This window comes from Platalea leucorodia, assembly GCF_965183815.1.
Source record: "Platalea leucorodia genome assembly, chromosome: 9".
NCBI classification, from domain to species: Eukaryota; Metazoa; Chordata; class Aves; order Pelecaniformes; family Threskiornithidae; genus Platalea; species Platalea leucorodia.
The window spans coordinates 50,285,928-50,304,391 of NC_138831.1; the positions used below are offsets into that span (position 1 = coordinate 50,285,928).

The 18,464-nt window shown below is 51.9% G+C and overlaps 2 protein-coding genes across 2 annotated transcripts in view; one reads left to right on the top strand and one right to left on the bottom strand.

Annotated features, from left to right (window-relative positions):
* Positions 1 to 181: 181 nt before the first annotated feature.
* On the top strand, positions 182 to 6,267 carry FEM1B (fem-1 homolog B). Its single transcript, XM_082322212.1, has 2 exons — positions 182 to 538; positions 3,163 to 6,267. Exons 1-2 carry the CDS (start codon positions 291 to 293, stop codon positions 4,796 to 4,798), a joined length of 1,884 nt encoding a protein of 627 aa, XP_082178338.1. The 5' UTR covers positions 182 to 290; the 3' UTR covers positions 4,799 to 6,267.
* Positions 6,268 to 10,097: 3,830 nt separating this feature from the next.
* The window catches only part of ITGA11 (integrin subunit alpha 11), a gene marked incomplete at both ends in the record, with an annotated part of 50,873 nt that continues 42,506 nt past the window's right edge, over positions 10,098 to 18,464 (bottom strand). The window contains 10 exons of the mRNA XM_082321719.1: positions 10,098 to 10,112; positions 12,024 to 12,137; positions 12,529 to 12,624; positions 13,041 to 13,151; positions 13,397 to 13,483; positions 14,290 to 14,403; positions 14,543 to 14,633; positions 15,953 to 16,042; positions 16,743 to 16,819; positions 18,217 to 18,315. Coding sequence (XP_082177845.1) covers positions 10,098 to 10,112; positions 12,024 to 12,137; positions 12,529 to 12,624; positions 13,041 to 13,151; positions 13,397 to 13,483; positions 14,290 to 14,403; positions 14,543 to 14,633; positions 15,953 to 16,042; positions 16,743 to 16,819; positions 18,217 to 18,315 — 894 coding nt within the window. The remainder of the gene's footprint in view (positions 10,113 to 12,023; positions 12,138 to 12,528; positions 12,625 to 13,040; positions 13,152 to 13,396; positions 13,484 to 14,289; positions 14,404 to 14,542; positions 14,634 to 15,952; positions 16,043 to 16,742; positions 16,820 to 18,216; positions 18,316 to 18,464) is intronic.

An 18,464-nucleotide genomic window follows, 5' to 3' on the forward strand; every position in this document is an offset into this window, starting at 1 on the left:
CGCCGGGGATGGGCCGCGGGCCCGGGGCGGGCGGCGGGGGCTCGCTGGGCGGGTGAGGCGGCGGCGGGGGGGAGCTGGGGCTGCCCCGCCTCGCCGCCGGCCCGGAGGGGCTGGCCGGGCCCGGGGGGCGGCTGGCCCCGAGGGGGCCGCATGTGCCCCCCGCCGGGCACCGAGGCAGGACGGAGGAGGAGGCGGAGGGAGAGGCCGCCCCGGCGGCGGGGCAGGCCGGTAGGCCCGAGCGGGGCCGGCCCGGTCGCCGGGGCCGCAGTCGGGAGGAGGAGGAGGCGGCGATGGAGGGCCTGGCCGGGTACGTGTACAAGGCGGCGAGCGAGGGGCGAGTGCTGACCCTGGCCGCGCTGCTCCTCAACCGCTCCGAGAGTGACATCAAATACCTGCTGGGCTACGTCAGCCAGCACGGCGGGCAGCGCTCCACCCCGCTCATCATCGCCGCCCGCAACGGCCACACCAAGGTGGTCCGCCTGCTCCTCGAGCACTACCGCGTCCAGACCCAGCAGACCGGCACGGTCCGCTTCGACGGGTAGGTAGAGCGCGATGCCATCCGGCAACGCCGCCGACAGAAACCGGCCTCGGTACCGGCGCGGCACAGGGGCGCGGAGCCCCGGCTGGCGTTGGGAAAGGTGCTTTATTAGCCGTAAAAACGGCTTTGCTGTTCGAGATCCCCCCACCTGATGATTTGTGAACCACAAACGCCTTTGCCCTTCTGAGGTCTGCCTGTAGGCAGAAGAATATTCGCCGCAGCCTGGAGAGCTCCTCATCGAGGCTCCCCTCGGCGAGCAGGTCACCTCGTGTTCTCTCCCGCTGTGCCAAAAGGGGAGATTTCTGTGAGATTGCTTGCTGCTGCCGGTGACGGGAGGCGTTGGGTCAGGGTAGGGTGGTATCTGCACTCCGGGAGCCAGGCCTTGGTTTACTCAAATTGAGGGTTTTTCAGCATCCACCCCAGGCGTCCCAAAGAACATCTCTCCCTCGCCGCAGGGAGCCAGTGTACGGGATGGCCGGGAGAGAGGTGTGACATTTTAGGTGGGAGTGTGGTGCCAAGCCCTCAGCTGGGACCCGGCGGGGGCAGCGGTGCTGATGCCACCGTTTGGGGAGAAGCCAGGCAGCGATGTCCAGGTCCCCGGGCGCTGTTCTGCCACAGCAGAAGGAAGGAGGAACGTCGTTTTTAAAATCTCCCACAGTGCTCATCAAGTCCTTTGCCCGTCTGTCAGTTTTCAACATCAGGCTGACTAATCGTGAAGGTAGATCGGTCTTTTGAACGGCTTCAGGTTTTGCAGGTAGCTTGCGCAGGGAGGAGGGCTGACATCAGATACTGAGCAAGAGGGATCGTAATGGGTCCCCGCTGATATCGCTCGTCTGGCTGCTGCTTGGTGAGCCGGAGCTCTGCCTGCGCAGCTCCACCTGGCCCGGGAAAGACCGGCTTGGTTCTTACATGCTGAATGAAGCGGGAGGAACCCACTTCCCTGTGCAGTTTGGGTTATTTTCTTTCTTCCTCTTTTCTTCCAGCCCCTTTTTTCCACAAGGAAAAACTGATTGAGAATACCTAGGGTGAGATCTGCCGCAAATTCAGCTAAAGGGAGGGCTTCTGTTGACAGAAAGCGATAGGAAGGGCTGTCAGCCCCCCTCTGCTGCTGAATTTTCTCCTTTCTCAAGCTGTGCCTTGATGGGCTGGTGATCTGCTTGCCAGAGCCTCTGCCTGGTGCAGATTAAAGGAGGTGTTGTCTGAGACACAATGGGCACAGTGGGAGCCGCAGCCTGGCGAGAAGAGAGGAGGCGGCATGTGATCCCGCGTTACTGTCGTTCTTCTCGAGATAAGGTGGCACAGCAGCTCCGCTTGTTTGGGCTCCGGGCTTTTGACTTGTAAATATAGCCCTGTACCGCACCAATAAATCACCTCGTGTTCATTAACAAATCCTAGGTCCTGACTTTCCTCCTGTTTCAATATAAAAGTATTTCAATGTGCTTATTTACAAAATAAGGAGCTTCTTACTGTGAATAAAGGTGTAGACGTCTCTGCATGCCAGAGCTCTTAAATGGCCTCTGAAATGTTGTCTAGAGGTGTTGGATTACACAACTATTCCTGTTGAGCTACGTGAGAGCTTCGTAAAATGATGAAAATAGCTGTTAAAATTAAGTCGGTGTCCTACGATATTTTAACTTTGGGAAATGTGACTGTTTGGACATACGGAATGAGATATTTGTCCCTCCTCTGTGATTTGGGACACTTCTCGAGTGTGTATTAACTGCGGTGTGAACGCCGCCTGTTTCTAAGTTAAAGTGCTGCTCCAGAAGCAGGGGGATGGAAGGGACATCAGCCTTTATCTTTGTAGTTACACAGCGTGCTGGATTTGGGAATGAAAACAGCTAAGAAACTGTAATGCTTTGCTGAAGTTAACTCTTCCCTCATTTACAAGTGCCAGCAAGCTGATTGACGTCATGGTCTACAAGGCCATGACGTAAAACAGATCTGTGAAACAGAAGAACTTCTGCTGTTTAAATTTTATTTTATTCCTGGAGTTCCATTTGTGTGGCCAGACGGCTGGTCTGGTTTATGGTGCGGTCTCTCGAACAGGAGGTATCGGGGCAGCGGTGGCAATTTTGCAGCTCAGGGAGAGAGAACGAGTGAAGCGATACGAAATTCTTCCGCCAGCTGTGCTGCCAGGGCCGGTGTATTGTGTAGCTATACTGTTATTTGAGTCTGAGTTTGGTTTTTTGTGTCAATATGTCAATTTTAACTTTTCTCTCGTTCTTTAATGTGTCAGTCTCTGGCACAAGGCATCAGAGAAGCAGTAATTCTTGTAACTATTCTTCCTGAGACCCCCGTAGGCTGAGGGCTGGAGCTCGCAGGTAGGATCTTCAAAGCAGCCCGGGAAGTAGTAGTGCAAAATGTAGCTAAATCCCCTGGCTGCTTTGAAGTTTCAGCTTCCAGCACTTCTTCCTCCGGGAGGTCTGTGTGCTTGATGAGTCTCTCATTCTTTTACCTTGGCTACCCCGGTAAGTTCCTTCAAGTACAAAACCAGGATGGCTATAAAATATCTTTGAGTGGCTGAGTATGTTCGTGCCTGTTGCCTACTGCTCGTCTGTCTGTAAAAGATGCTTTTGAAAGAGCGTGGGTTTAACTGCTTGTTTCTGTCTTTACGTTTTTAGCTTTGTCATTGATGGAGCCACAGCTCTCTGGTGTGCAGCAGGAGCCGGCCACTTTGAAGTAGTCAAATTGCTGGTGAGTCACGGCGCCAACGTGAATCACACTACGGTGACCAACTCGACTCCCCTGAGGGCTGCCTGTTTCGATGGCAGACTGGACATTGTGAAATACCTGGTGGAAAACAACGCCAACATCAGCATCGCCAACAAGTACGACAACACTTGCCTTATGATTGCGGCTTACAAAGGCCACACGGACGTGGTGAGGTACCTCCTCGAGCAGCATGCCGATCCCAACGCCAAAGCCCACTGCGGTGCCACGGCGTTGCACTTCGCGGCCGAAGCCGGCCACTTGGAAATAGTGAGGGAGCTGGTCAAGTGGAAGGCGGCGATGATGGTGAACGGCCATGGGATGACTCCGCTGAAAGTCGCTGCCGAGAGCTGCAAGGCCGACGTTGTAGAGCTGCTGCTCGCGCACGCCGACTGTGATAGGAGAAGCCGGATTGAAGCTCTGGAACTTCTGGGTGCCTCGTTCGCAAATGACAGAGAAAACTACGATATACTGAAGACTTACCACTATTTATATTTAGCGATGCTGGAGAGGTACCGAGACAGCGAGAATATAATTGAAAAAGAAGTTCTTCCACAAATTGAAGCTTATGGAAACAGGACTGAATGCAGGACTCCTCAGGAATTAGAGTCTATTAGGCAGGACAGAGATGCCCTTCACATGGAAGGCCTCATTGTGCGAGAAAGAATTCTGGGCTCGGACAACATCGATGTTTCTCACCCCATTATTTACCGGGGGGCTGTTTATGCAGATAACATGGAGTTTGAACAGTGTATCAAGCTATGGCTCCACGCGTTGCATCTAAGGCAAAAAGGCAACAGGAACACTCATAAGGACCTCCTGAGGTTCGCTCAAGTCTTTTCTCAGATGATACACTTAAACGAGCCTGTTAAAGCCAAGGACATCGAGAGCGTTCTGAGGTGCAGCGTCTTGGAAATAGAGCAAGGCATGTCCCGGATCAAAACCACCCAAGACTCTGACATCCACACGGCCATGGACAACTACGAATGCAACATTTTTACCTTTCTCTACTTAGTCTGCATCTCTACCAAGACCCAGTGCAGCGAGGAGGATCAGTCACGAATCAACAAACAGATTTACAACCTGATTCACCTCGACCCCAGAACTCGGGATGGCTCCAGTTTGCTGCATCACGCCGTCAATTCCAGTACACCGGTTGACGACTTCCACACGAATGATGTCTGCAGCTTTCCTAACGCGCTTGTCACAAAACTCTTGCTAGATTGTGGTGCTGACGTGAACGCTGTGGACAGCGAAGGAAACAGTCCGCTCCACATCATTGTCCAGTACCACAGGCCCATCAGTGACTTCTTGACATTGCATTCCATCATCATTAGCCTGGTGGAGGCTGGTGCTCATACAGACATGACGAATAAGCAGAAGAAAACCCCTCTTGATAAAAGTACAACAGGGGTGTCTGAAATACTCCTTAAAACTCAAATGAAGCTGAGTCTCAAGTGCCTGGCTGCCCGAGCAGTACGGATCTATAACATCAGCTACCAAAACCAGATCCCCAGAACTCTGGAAGAATTTGTGAAGTTTCACTAGGCTACATAAAATCTTTCGTGGTGGTGCTATCCCGGGACGACATCAACTGCAGACAGCAGAATACATATGTATACACGGAGTTGTTTTTCTCTATCCTTTTTTTTTTTTTTGGGTTCCTCTGGATTCTGTCTGCAGCCTCAATTCTCATGCAGATCTTGGCGGGGGGAAAAAAAAGCCACAGCGTTTTCCTGTAGTCAAATCTGATGTTTGAGATTTTGGTCATTTCTTTTGATTAAACGAATTGCTTCGTTATCTCTTTGTTTTTTATAAACAAAATGGAAAGAATCCCAGTGTAGCTTGTGCAGGATGTTTTGTTGCCAATACACATCTCCACTTAGGATTTGCAGCCGAATGCTTTAGGTAGTTATTTACAAAGGCACCTCTGAAAGCCTGTGTCACTGTGCTACCGAGGCAGCAGCTTTGCAAATTTAATTTAAAACTTCCTGGAGTGAGGTGGGAAAGAACAATTGGAAATGATGTGGTAGTTGGTTAAAAGCGAAGTCTCGACATACAGAGCAGTCCATTGCTCTCATACCTCACCATCTTTTTATGCCTTTCAGTTAATGCTGAAGATGTTGGTAACATTTGAAAATTTTAATTTGTTTTAAATTAAATTTTGAACAGCGGTTATCAACAGCTACAGACGTATGGAATGCTCTTTTAGGAAATACAGGTTTAAATTCAGCTATGGTATGTTCATCTAATAATAGTTGAAGTATCAAGCTCTTCATTTACACTACTGCAGTAAGTATTGAATAACTTTTGAAAAAGGAGCTTGCACATTGACCGAAATGAACCGGAGTCATGGTTTCTTTTTATGTAGCAAAGTTGCTCATATATAAAGATCATGCATGGATACCTAGAAAATTTATAGGGTATTTGTGTTTGTGTGTGTCCCAACATTTCAAAATGCTTTTAACTTGTTTTTTGTTGTTTCAATGATCAACACGCACCTTTTTGACTCAAAGTATGTAAAAGTGCACTCTTGGATTCCAAATGCTGTATCTTCCTAATGGAGTAGTCTGTCGCCAAAGAGAGTCTTCCTTTGGAGCGGGATACTGCTTGAAACTGGCTTTTCCAATAAGCGTGGAGTCTGTGCCTCCCTGAATTGGACTTGAGGATTTTTCATGATTTTTACTCCTTTCATTATGAAAATCTCTATTAAAACTGATTTTTAAAAAATTGTCCTATCGTAAGATCTTTTATGATAAGCAACTGATTGTATAATAACGCTGTTGCTTGAGAAAGTACTTCTCCTTGGTAGAAGTTGCAGATACTCCCGGCAGTAAAATGTCACTTGTTTTGACAGGCTACTGAAAACTCTGTTTATTTTAAATGCAACTTTTTAATTCTCAGATGATGAAAGAATGTTCTGTAGGTTTTTTTTAAACAATCTGGGTAGAACTTCAAGGCGAGATTTGGGCACACGTTTCTATTTGTATTACAAATAAATAAACATTGAATGTGGAATTAGCTTGTAACTCTTAATTTTTGTCTAGTGCCAAGCAGAACAGCCCTGCTTGGGTTGTATGGTACCGTGCGTTGTGTCTCCTGAAAGGGAAGAGCTTTAGAAATACTGTGTCTTCTAAGCTGCAAACTTTACTCTGCTAGAAGCTAGCTCCTAAAATGAAAAATGGGTCCGTCATATCTCAGGTAGGTTGGACTACTGCATTTAAAAACCACGGCTCTTGCAGTCGCACGTCAGGCAAAATGGCAAAGCCAAATTCGGCCACCTGGGGCCTTAAAGCAGGACACGGATGTTGTCAGAGGGTTGGGAAGGTGTTGCCGTTCCTGTGAAGTATTACCCGAAATGTCGTCCCCCCGCGTGCCGAGGTGTACTCAGCTGCAGTCATCAGGAAAGCTGCAGTTTTGTATTTTGCTGCGAATTTACAGTGGCGATTTTTAACCTGGCTGTTGGAAGTGAAAAAAACAAACCATAAAAAATGTTTAAGTCACTGTGGCTCATCATTGAGAACTGGGGAATGCTTTTAGTCTCCCATTGTGGGATTGTGTCCGTTACGGCTAAAGCTTTGAACCAGAAGCTCCAACAACTTGAGAACACGCACCAGATGATTATCACTTAGCTGCTAAAGTTGCTGGTAGCTGACTCAGTTAAAGTTAATGAATATATGAATCGGTGCGTACACGTTGCAGAAAAAAAGGTCTTCTGTTTTACTGTGCCACGTGCTTCGAACAGAGCTCTGCTGCCTTGCTGTTCCCTTGGAGACTTGCACGTTTATAATTCCTGAGGTGCGTGTGGTTACAACTGGGGGTCGGTGGCCCTTGGGTCTCTTTGGCTTGGGAGAGCGGGGGTGAAGAGGGGCGAGGGCTGAAGCCTTTCGGCAGCCAGTACGGCTTGCTGTGAGCAAAGCATTCTGGACTGGACACCGGTACAGGTTGCTGTATCATTGATTAAGACAGCATTTCCTTGCACTGTGTTTGTTTTTTTTTTTCCTCAGGACCTGTTTCTGACATGGAGTAATGTAAGTGTTGTGTTCATGTGAAATACCTGCGTACAACCCTTCTTGGAACAAACGTGCGTGCTTGAAATATCTGTAGGTAATAATAAGGTGGAAGAGGCTGCTCCTCCCACAATTCTGCTTTTTTAATAAGAAAGAAATGTTACAACAAACAATCTTGTGGAAAAGCTGCTGCTTCCTGTGGCTTTGCTCTGATCCTTTCCCACTTTTGGCTCCGTTGCAGGATATTTGCTGAGGTTCTGCTTTGTTCGTGCCGTTCCTGGGATGATTTCAATATGTGAAGACCTGAAGAGAGAGGATGCTGTTACCCAGAAGCAGCAATAAAACTTCTTGTCAGTAGATTGCAAAGCACTTTATTATACAGAGGGGGAAGGTCTGTGCCATGGAGGAGCAGCTGATGCTAAAGCCACCCCTGTCTCGGGTGCGGACCCTGGGCTTTGTCCCGGTTCCTGGTGAAGACGGGTTCCCGCTTGTCCGCAGCCCGGGAAGGCGGCATCGGCTCTTCTGCCGCCTCCGCTACGGCAGTAAAAGCTCTTGGCCAAAGGATAGGAAAAAAAAAAACAAACCAAAAACGGTGGGTGCCTGTTTCTGCATGCCTGTGGTTGCAGCAAAGTCCGTCACGGCTGTCGGCGTCCCGGCACCTTCCCTCTCCTTAGTCTGGGAATTTCTTTTTCAAGCATTAAAAGCTGAAAGAGTGCGCTCGCTCTTTGTGGGAGTTATTTAGAGCTCTTGGAAAAAAAACCCGTGCAAACCCCACAGGTGCTCCTTTCACTGGGGAAAAGGAGCTGCGTGACGTCCCCCCGCCAGGGACGAGGTGTGCGTGCCCGTCGGTGGTGAGCTGTTATTTATAGAGCTGGCTCAGCGCAGGGAGCTGCTGTCGGGGAGCAGACCGGCTTTTAAAAATAGACCTTGCCGAGGCCAGCCCACGTTCAGCCGATGCTGAGCAAACCCTCGGCCCTGCTTGCCGGCGTCTCGGTCCCTCTATCCGGAGGGATGCGCTCGGGGAGGCGAGTTCCCGAGCAGAAGGGCAGCGCCGCCGCACACGGAGGGAGCTACGGCTGGCATTTCACATGCTCGTCTTTGGGTCGGCTATGCTTATACCATGGTCCTTAGGTGGTGACGAGAGCCCTAGCTGCTTCTGGCATCATGCAGCTGGGTGAAAAATCCGTTTTTCCACGTTTATTCCATAGATTTCTACATCTCCGTGGAGGCAACCGCTGCTCAGCTCTACCCCAGAGCCTCAGCATCAGCAAGCAGGGGAAAGCACTTGGCTTGGTAAAGAAAACTCTTTTCTGAAAACGACTCACTTTTATTTATTTTTTTTTTACAAAGACAGGACTCCAGTTTTGTGTTTGGCAGGGACCAGACGCCAGCCCCATCGCTGCTGCTGCACGGTGCCAGCCCGGCGGGGGAGCGGTGGCCCTGCAGACGTGGCTCCGCGGGGACCCCCCGGCCTCGAGCCCCGTCCCCCCGTGTCAGCGGTGCCCGTTCACTCCGGTCCCCTCTGCGTGAGCGTCAGTTTGAACCGAAATAACTGTGCGGAGCAGCTCGACCGCTTTGCCTGCGCTGTTTTGAGTTAAATTGATAAAAGCTGTCGGTGTAAGTACCTTTAATCAAGATCTCAGTAGCTACAAACCCTCTTTACATTTGAACCCACAGCACTGATGCTTTGAGGCCGGGTACCGGTGGGCGACAGCCGCTGCTCGGGGCCCGGGGACGTGCTGGGTGGGAGATACGTGTACAGGGACAGTGTGGAAAGATATATGTATACACACACATATGCATGCACACACATGTATATGCCTATGTGTATATACAGGCACACCTTTTATATATACATACATAAGCATATACACATGCACACATATGTATATGTACACACATATATACATATATATATATGTACACACACACACACACACACACACACAGACAGAGATCGTAGCTGGTGCACAGTGTCCCCTGTGAGCAGGGCTTCCCAAAGCTGGAGGCTGGAGATGCTCTCAAATACACACGCACACATATGTATATGTACACACATATACATATTTTTTTATATATATATGTATACACACACACACACACACACACACACACACACAGAGATCGTAGCTGGTGCACAGTGTCCCCTGTGAGCAGGGCTTCCCAAAGCTGGAGGCTGGAGATGCTCTTGCTCTCAAATACACACGCACACATATGTATATGTACACACATCTACATATTTTTATATATATATATGTATATACACACACACACAGAGATCGTAGCTGGTGCACAGTGTCCTGTGTGAGCACGGCTTCCCAAAGCTGGAGGCCGGACATGCTCTTGCTCTCAAATACACACGCACTTATATACATATACCACACACACACACACACACACATATATATACACACACACACGTATACGTAGACACACATTCACACACAAACACATATACGTAAACACACACACACACACACACGCGTACACCCCCCAAAGCTGGTGCACCATCTTGCCTGTGAGCATGGTTTCCTAAAGCGGGAGGATATAAACACACACAGACATATACATATATATATATATAGCACATAAAAAATATGTACGCACACAGATATGTGTATGCCGTTATATGTGGGTCTGGAGGCGGCGGGAAGGCACCCACCACCCCCGTGTCCCTGGGGACGCCCCGCTGAAGGCTCCTGCCCAGCCCTTGCTGCTGTCCCTCGCGGCTGCAGGGATCGAACGCCTGGGCAGGGAGGGGGGCACTGTGCGGGCTCGGCTGCTGTTTTCATGGCACCGAGGGCTGAGAAGCTTTTGGGCAAAGCCTTGAAAAGCAGTTATTTATTTTTTTCCTAGCAATAAAAGGTTGGAAAGATGCCATCAGTAGTCCTCATGCATCCTGCCTATGCGCTTTCAACAGCAGTAAGGAAAACTGGTTGAGCATGAAGAGGGAGAAAGAAATAACTCTGCAGACTTTGGTCTCTTTGGGGCAGCGGGAGCGCTGGCAGTGCCAGCCCTGCCCTGGGCTCGCGGAGCCCCGGGCACCCGCCCTGGTCCCTGCCCCGGGATTTTGGCTCTCCGGGGTAGCCCTGCACCCCAGCCGGGCCCCCAGGAGAGCCGAGACCCGAACCAGCCAGAAACTCCGACATTAACAACTCCCATTCCAGGTGAGGATGCTAGCAATGTGAAAAATCAGATTTCCCCCCCCCCCCCATTTTATACAACGCACGGGGCTGGTTCTGCAGCACGCCTTCCTCCGGGCTCACAAGGGCGCTGGGGCTGCACCCCCGGCCGCTCGTCCCTCCTGACAGCATCCCTGTAAAGACAGGCTGCAAAAAGCTTGCACCCCACAGTAAATAACTGGAGGAAAAAGTCTGAGCCCCGTCCTCCTCCGCTGCGTCCCAGAGGGGTGCGAGCAGCTCCCGCCCGTGCCCAGCCGAGCCGTGGAAGTGGGCTAGCACAGAAGGGGAGTAGAGGCTGTTCATTTTTAAAATACTGTATTTTTAATCCTTAAAAAATACTAGGACAGTATTTAACAAAAACTTCATTACACATCCGGCGGACATATGCTTTCTTTTCATCCATAAAATTAATATTAGCATAAATAATTCTGTTATGCAAAAAGAAAGATTTTTGTCAAACAGCACCGACCATCTGGTTTCGCGTGACACCAAGTATGTACAGTTATAATACACGTGCGGACCCTTGCTGGACACAAGCTCTTCGAAACTGCTCAGTGTGTAGAAAACACTTCAAACTGGGTTTTGATTTTTTTTTTTTCTCAATTTTTTGATTATTTTTTTTCTCCTTTGCTTAAACAGGTAAATATTTTTAAAATAAGTATGTACAGCTGGACACTGGAGATTTGCATTAAGGTGCTTTAATTTGCTATCATTTGTATTCAGTGCATTAAGAAGGCGGCAAATTAAAATCTCCACCCAATTGCTCCGGTTAACGAATGCAACGCAGTTTGAGAGCCATGGCCAGCAAAGCCCGGGCGTTTGCTACAGCTCCGCCACGGGAAGGAGCAATCCTCATTTTTTTTTTTTTTAAGGAGATGCTTTTTTAAAGATTTTCGCACCCGTAGTTTGCCTCGATTTACGGGGCACGTTGCTTCGGTGGCCCCTCCGTCCCCGCACCCCTGCCACCTCACTGCAAACCCAGTTTGAAGCTCCTCTCGCTGTGGCGCGGGGCCGTGAGTAGGGGTTGGGGATTTGGGGGTGTGTAGGGTTTGGGCTTTTTTTTTTTTTTTTGGCTTTTGGACCTGTTTAGGTGACTTCACACAAAGGGGTGTACTCTCATCTCGATGCAAACCCGAGCTCAGCACCCAAATCCCTCGGCATCGAGGCGAACCTCTGCTCCGTAACTGGCGAGGGGCTGGGAGGGGGTGCGGGGGGAGCCGGTGGCCCCGGCGGCATCACTCCAGCCCCTGGGCGCTCCGCTCCCGCTCCCGCTCCGCCGCTCGCCTGCGGCTCCCGCTTTTAAAAAATCCAAGCTGTAGGGATTAAAGAGAAACAAAAGAAAACCCCACCATTACTTCCGCTGATTGCTGGGAAGAGTCTTTCTTTTAATGGGATATTGCCGGGAGGTTTAGACCCTGAACATAAATAATATGGAAGCGGAAAGAGGTTAGAGGAGCTTTTTTTTGTGATTCCTGGTGGTGCGGAGGGGCTTGTGGGACACAGAACTGGGGGGCCAGGGGGTCCCTCCATGCATGGGGTCTCCACCGAGCCTCCAGCGGGTGCTGCTTAAGGGCTGCTCACCTTCCAGAGCGCGAGGACGAGCAGGGCCAGGAGCAGGAGACCTCCTAACGTGCTCCCCAGGATGATCCAGATGGGGATCTGCGACTCCTCCGGCTTGGAGATTTCAAATGTTATCTGCAAGGAAAGAGCATCAAAATACGCTGCTGCCGCCGGGTGCAAGAGCCGGGCAGGCAGGGGATGGGGAGGACGGGCATGATGGTGGGGATGCTGAGCGTCCCCTCCCCTTGGGAGGGTGCTGGAGCTGCTGGGGAGGATGCCCACCCCACGCACCAGTGATTTGGCTCAGGTTTTCCCTGCTCAGTCTGGTGGTGCTGGGACCGGAGCTGCCTGGCTCCGACCACACCTGCACCGAGCTGCCCTGGGCTCTGCGGAGCCGGGTCCCCAGCGCGGGTCGCTCCAGCCTTTCTGCCGGCCGCAGCGTTTTTCCCGCTGGGGTCAGAGCAGGGTGTTGCAGCATCCCCAAGGCTGCCGGGTCCGTGTGTGACCGTCCTGGCCGGGGGCTCACCTGGCGGCTGGGGTCCTCCTCGCGGAAGATGAAGGGGCTCCCAAAGCGTCGCTGGAGAGCGGCGTTTGTGGTGAGCTTCAGTGACTTGAACTTCAGCTGTGCGAAGAGATGCTGGACATGAGCACCGGCCATGGCAGAGGACCCAGCGCCCCAACCGGGTGCCCCCCATGGCTTTGCTCCCCACCACGGCTTTGCATCCATGCAGTGTGCTGCATCCATGCCAGGGATGCGGTGTGCTGCATCCGTGGGGGAGGCCGATGCAGGTCAAGTAGTGAGTGTGGCTGAATTGCAGCAAAAAGGACTGCTCGAGATTAAATTCCCCATGATGAGGTGCTGTGTGGGATGTTGGATGCACACACTGATAGAATAAGGAGGATTTGAAAACAAAAATCACCCCACAGATGCCCAGGGTCCCTGGGAGGGAAGGCAATCACAGGAGAGGAAAAAAAAACCCCATGTTTTCGTGGTGCGAGGGCTCCTTTGGGGGATTTCTCCTCAAAGGGAGGACTTACTGCTTTCAGAGACTTCATCCACAGATTACCACGCAAGTGCAAGTTCATCTCCTCGTTGGGGGCTAGTTTCACATTGCAGTCGATGGAAACGATGTCGGAGTTGCTGTGGTTCTGCAAGGGGAGAAGTTTGTGGCGTGGGAGCATCGCTGCTGAGAAGGGGATGAAGGTCCCCTGGGCTTCTCCTCTGGCACGCATCGAGGGGAGCGAGATCCAAACCTCGGCGGAGGGCCCACGCACCCGTCCTCCCCTGTGGCCATGGGGCATCCCCCTCCCGGGGGCTTTCTCTCTGGTTTGGTGGCTACCTGGGGCAGCAGGGCTCAGCCCGGGGCCAGGATCAGGCCCATGAAGGCACCTACCAGGTGGGGGATGCGGGAGAGGTCCTCCTCGGCGGGCGTCCTCCGGTAGTCGGTGGTGTTTCCCCAGATGTCGCAGGTTGCGTTCTCCTGCGGGAGAAGCTGATGGGCTCCAAGCATGGGGACGGGGACCACGGCGGCCACCTCCCCGCGTCCTGCCCCATGCTCGGCACCCATCCTGGTGGAAGGGGGGGACCCCGGCACCCCCTGGGCTTTGCTGGTGCTGGCGGCTGAGCTGGGGTCACTGTGGGATGTGGCTGCCACCGCTGCGCTGCGGCGCTGGGGGAGATCCTGGCCCAAAAGGAATCCAGCATCCTACTTTAATTAATTCCTGCGCTTTGTGCCTCTTCCCCAGCAAAAAATCAGCCTGGCAGAGAGCCCTGTCCAGGACGCCAGCCACGTGCGCTGGGGTGTCACAGGTGACACGGGGACTTTGCCAGAGCTGTCAATACAAAACGCCCCTGTCAAGGCCAAATCCGCCCATAAACACGCTGTCCCCTGTGCCGGGCTCTTTCCATCACCGGCACGTGAGCCCCGCGCGGCTGCAGGGGCAGCGGGGGGCTCGGGATGCCCCGGGGTCTGCCCCCAGCCCTCGCACCGCTTGTGTGGCTGCGCAAGGCTGCAGTTCACCCCAGGCACAGCTAGTGCTTTCGAGACCCTCAAGAATTCACTGCATACCGGAGGGAGGTCTAGCTTGGAGAAATACTTGGACTAAACCCTTTGGCCGCTACCATTTTCCATGTTTGCAGCCAAACGAATGAAAAAGGGAGAAGCCCAGGCGCAAGCCAAACCCGTCCGTGCAGGTGTGAGCATGGGGGGGTTTGCAAAAGGCTGGGGTGACCCACTGGTGCAGAAAGGCCCCACACGTGCTTAATGGGGATGAAACCCCCTCCTACCTGGTCCACCACGAATTCGGTCAGGAGCAGGAGGCGGTTGCCTGCCCGGGTGGCCACGGGGACGGTGAGCTTGATGGTCACCCCCTCCACGGGGAAGAAGCCCAGGTTCTGCAGCTGCGAGGGCAGAGCACAGAGGTGTGCACGGGGTGCCAGCGTCCCGCGGGATGGGGATGAGCAGGGTGGCCGTGGCACCTCCCACCTTCGGGATGGTGCTTGAGGGGGTCCCTCAGCCAGTTTAAAACCCCCTCCTTACCTTGAAGGTGCAATGAAAGGGGGGGCCGATGCTGTCGTATCTCTCCAGGGAGCTGTTCGACCTGATTTCGTAGTAGTCCAGGCTCGATGCCCTGTCGTGACGAAGGAGGACGAGTCATGAGGAGGGCTTGGAGCAAACGGAGCACGAAGCAGCCCCATGCCCAGCTGCCCCCAGCACTAGGCTGGGCTGCCCCAGCCCCTCTGCAGGCAGGTTCCCCAAGGAGAGGACTTTTGGTCCTTCTGGCCCCATTTTGGATGGAAACCATCGCCTGGCTCCACCTCGTGCAAAAAAAGATGGGATTTTCACGCTATTCTGCTTCTGGAGTATTTTCCCTTTCTTTGTAGATTTTTTTCTGGCCTTTTTATTATAACAGAGACATCCAAAGCCCTGGTCAGTGGTTTCAATATCACGTATAAATCCAGGGAGGTAAATCACATCTCTGTTTCACAGCTGGAGAGGAGGGAAAGGAGCCAGGAGCATCCGATGGGTGCCGGTGGGAGCCCGGCCGGGAGCACCTGTGATGGGACACGCTCGCAGGCGTCACGGACACAGGGCGTGTGGCCCAAAACCCCCAAACCTCTCTGAAATTATTCCCCCTTTTTTCCCCATCATGGTGCACAAATTTGAATTTTTCATGCTGCTACTTCCTCTCTAAGGTCTCCTTCTCCTGTAAGGGTGATTCCGATATTTGTTAAATTGAGAATCCCCCCGCTCTCCGTAAATTGTAAATATTAAAGTGGTTTTATTTTCAGTGCCCCACTGCCTCTGGTGTGAAAAAAAATAAAATGTCTGAAGGTCTTAAAAATCTGCTAAGAATTACAGCAAGTTGTGCCAGGGAATGTGCTTCTGGGATCCACGTTTTTTTCTTATAATCAGGTTAATAAATTATCATCTGTGCCTTAGCTCCCTGCTCTTCTTGGACCGAGGACGCTCTCTGCTGTAGTTACTGTTGATGCCCAAACCCTTCCACACACATCCCTCAGCTGAGCTTCTGGTGAGAGGACTTTCAGTGAGATGGCTACCGGCCCAGACACTGGCTAGTAACATGTTATGAACATTACTACCTACAATAAGTACTTTTTCCCCTTAAAAAAAAAATTGCCCTCACACCTATTTAATAAGACTTGTGCATTTAAACATTGTGAAAGCACAGCACCTCGTTGCTTCTTGCTGTTGATTTTTATAAGGACCCACCGAGCGTGGTGTGCAGCACCAAGGAATCCTTGCAGAGTGATTTTTATGGTTCCTTCAGCCCCTTTTCTAAACCAAACCCAGATTCCTCAAATTAAAACCCAATTTGCGCTGGGCTCTGTTTGAACGCAGCTCCCGTGGGGCCAGCGCTGGTTGTCCCAAAGGCCACCCTGCAAGCCGTGTCCCCCCAAAAGCTGCGTCCCCTTCCAACACACGCACCTGGTGAAGAGCAGGTCGGCTTCGTACTTCAGCTGAAAATTCAGGTGGGCGAAGTTGTCGTCCTTGGTGCTCTCCTTCTCCTCGCTGTCGCTGAAACAGCAGCGGGGCAAGCGGGGGGTGAGGTGGGAGCCCGCTCCCCTCTGGGTTTTTTGGGGGGGTCATAAGGAAGCAGGTGGAGAAGGGCTGAACTTTTGCTTTTTGGCCAAAGCGTAAAGAGGAGCAATTTTATTCTGTAACTTTTATTAGCCCAAGGCCATAAAAGTAGATCATTTGGAGAGAGGTTTCACACCCAGCAGCCTTAAAGCAGCGTAGCAGCCCCGGCAGAGCAAATCCTCGTCTGCTCTAATGATGAAAATGAAAAAAAAAAGCCCTAACAAGATTTCCCTTGGCTGTCAGAAAGCTTTACCTGTGCAGGGCAAGTGAGCGAGGAGGATTTTGCAAAGCTGTTAGGAGATATTTTTCCTGGGAGCATTTGCAGTTGTGACGGTGAGTAAGAAAGCAGCAGTGGCCGAGACCCTTTCTGCTCGGCGCAGAGCCTGGCAGCAGCTGCACAGCCTCCACATATACAGAAAAATGATCAACATAAATACATAGATAAATAAAAAAAGCCTAGTTTGTGAATACAAGGCTGCACACTCTGTGATAACCCATGGCAATCAGGTTTCCTTGTGGTATTCCCCGAGTAAAGCCTCCAGCATCACCTATGGCTATGGAAGAAGGAAACCCAACGCAAGCAGGCAAAGTCCCATCGACCTCGCAAACACGTGCAAGGGAGAAAGCAACCATTAACCTGTTGGCGATCAAGTAGATCTCCATGCTTTGAAGGAAAATCGACTTGCTGAATTCAAAATCCAGGCGAAAAGCTACCTGCGGAGGTTGGAAACAGATTGGAGAAAACATTAGGGGGAAAAAAAACCCCAAGTGCCAGCCAGGAGCGGGGGGTCTGTGGGTGAGAGCATCCCCCTGATCCCCCCGGGAGATGCTGCTGGGCTTTGGGCAGAGCCTTGGCTTTCCAGGGAGAGAAGAGGCCACGCGGGGGATTTGCAGGATTTATTCTCAGCCCCACACACTGCATTTTTGTGCTCTGAGATTGGAGAAGCAAGCAGCCCCCCTTTGGAAGAGAAACCCTCCGGGGGACCTGCAGCGAGAGGCCGCTCGCTCCCATCTGCGGCACGGGGTCGGCTGGCGGGGGAAGGCAGCCGGAGGGAGGCCAACAACAATAAAATGTGATAAATGTCACATCTGCAAGAGCTGTGGCAATGACCTCAAACTGTCTGGGACTGCACAGCTGAGTATAATATTAAAACTCCTGCTGCTCTTGGGCCAAATTTCCATTTCCAGCTTGTCTTTGTTTTGGCAGGACCTGGACTACCTGATGCCACGCAGATGCATTCTCAGCCCCCGTAGGTCATGGGGAGTCGGGGCTGCTGCGCTCTCGTGTACGGCCACAGGCATCTGAGAGGGCTTTTTTGGGAGCTTTAAAGCCTAGCGAGGTGCCTGGAGCTCATCCGTCATTATCAAGCTTCTGACAAGGAAAGGCTTCAGACGGATACAGTGGTTGGAAAGATTTTTTCTCTGTAGATCCCGCTCGTCTCGTCCCGTTTTCCCATGGGGGTGCAGGACAGGCAGGTGGGACTTCACAAGGTGACTGGAGAGAGTGACCTTGGCAAGTGAGGTCCTGCTCTGCCCATGGCATCTCCTCGCTTTTCCTTCCCTACCTTAATGCTTGCAAAGGGTTTTATGACATATAAAAAATTATGCTCACTGGACTTGGGCTTATCCCAAGTGCTGGGAACCGCTGTGAGCTGTGGTTTGGAGGATGCCACCAGCCCGAGGGGGCTTGGGCAGGCTTGGAGGAGGGTCCGGAGGGACCCTGGGTGTTCAGAACAAGGAATACCTCTCAGGGAGGGAAGGGTGCCTCATCTGCAAGGAAGGAGCTTGGGGAAGTTACCATCAGTGGTTTGAAGCCAACGTTAAATTGCTCCAAAGGACCGGAGTCAAATCCTTTGACTCGGAGGAGCTGGGTTTCATTTTGGTGCTCTCCTAGCATCAAAGCAGCGTCCTAACCATCCCGGCTCCCCTACTGTGACTTTCAAACAGCAGCAGCAGACAGAAAAGGAAGAAACAAATGTATATCTTTAAAAGTCCTGTTCAAAGCCTCCCAGCCCGAAAACGGACAGCTGTGGCCCCCACGGCTCTGCCGGGGGCAGAGGGCTCCTGTCCCGCGGGCGAAGCCTCACTTGGGAGGGAGGGAATAGCTTTACCTTGGCCTTGGCTCGGAAAAACGGGTAGCTCACGTTGCACACTTTCTTGTTGGGGTGCTTGTCTTCGGTCATGCAGTCGATGTTGATGTCCGTGTCATCCTAAAATGGGATGCGACGTGTCCGTGACACTGGGCACAAGCCCTGTGACTTGGCTCTTTATGAAAGCACCAAACACACCCATGGGGCTCAAAAGAGGCTTTAACTTCTGGAAAACACAACCAACCAACCCAACCAACCCCCGTGCTTGC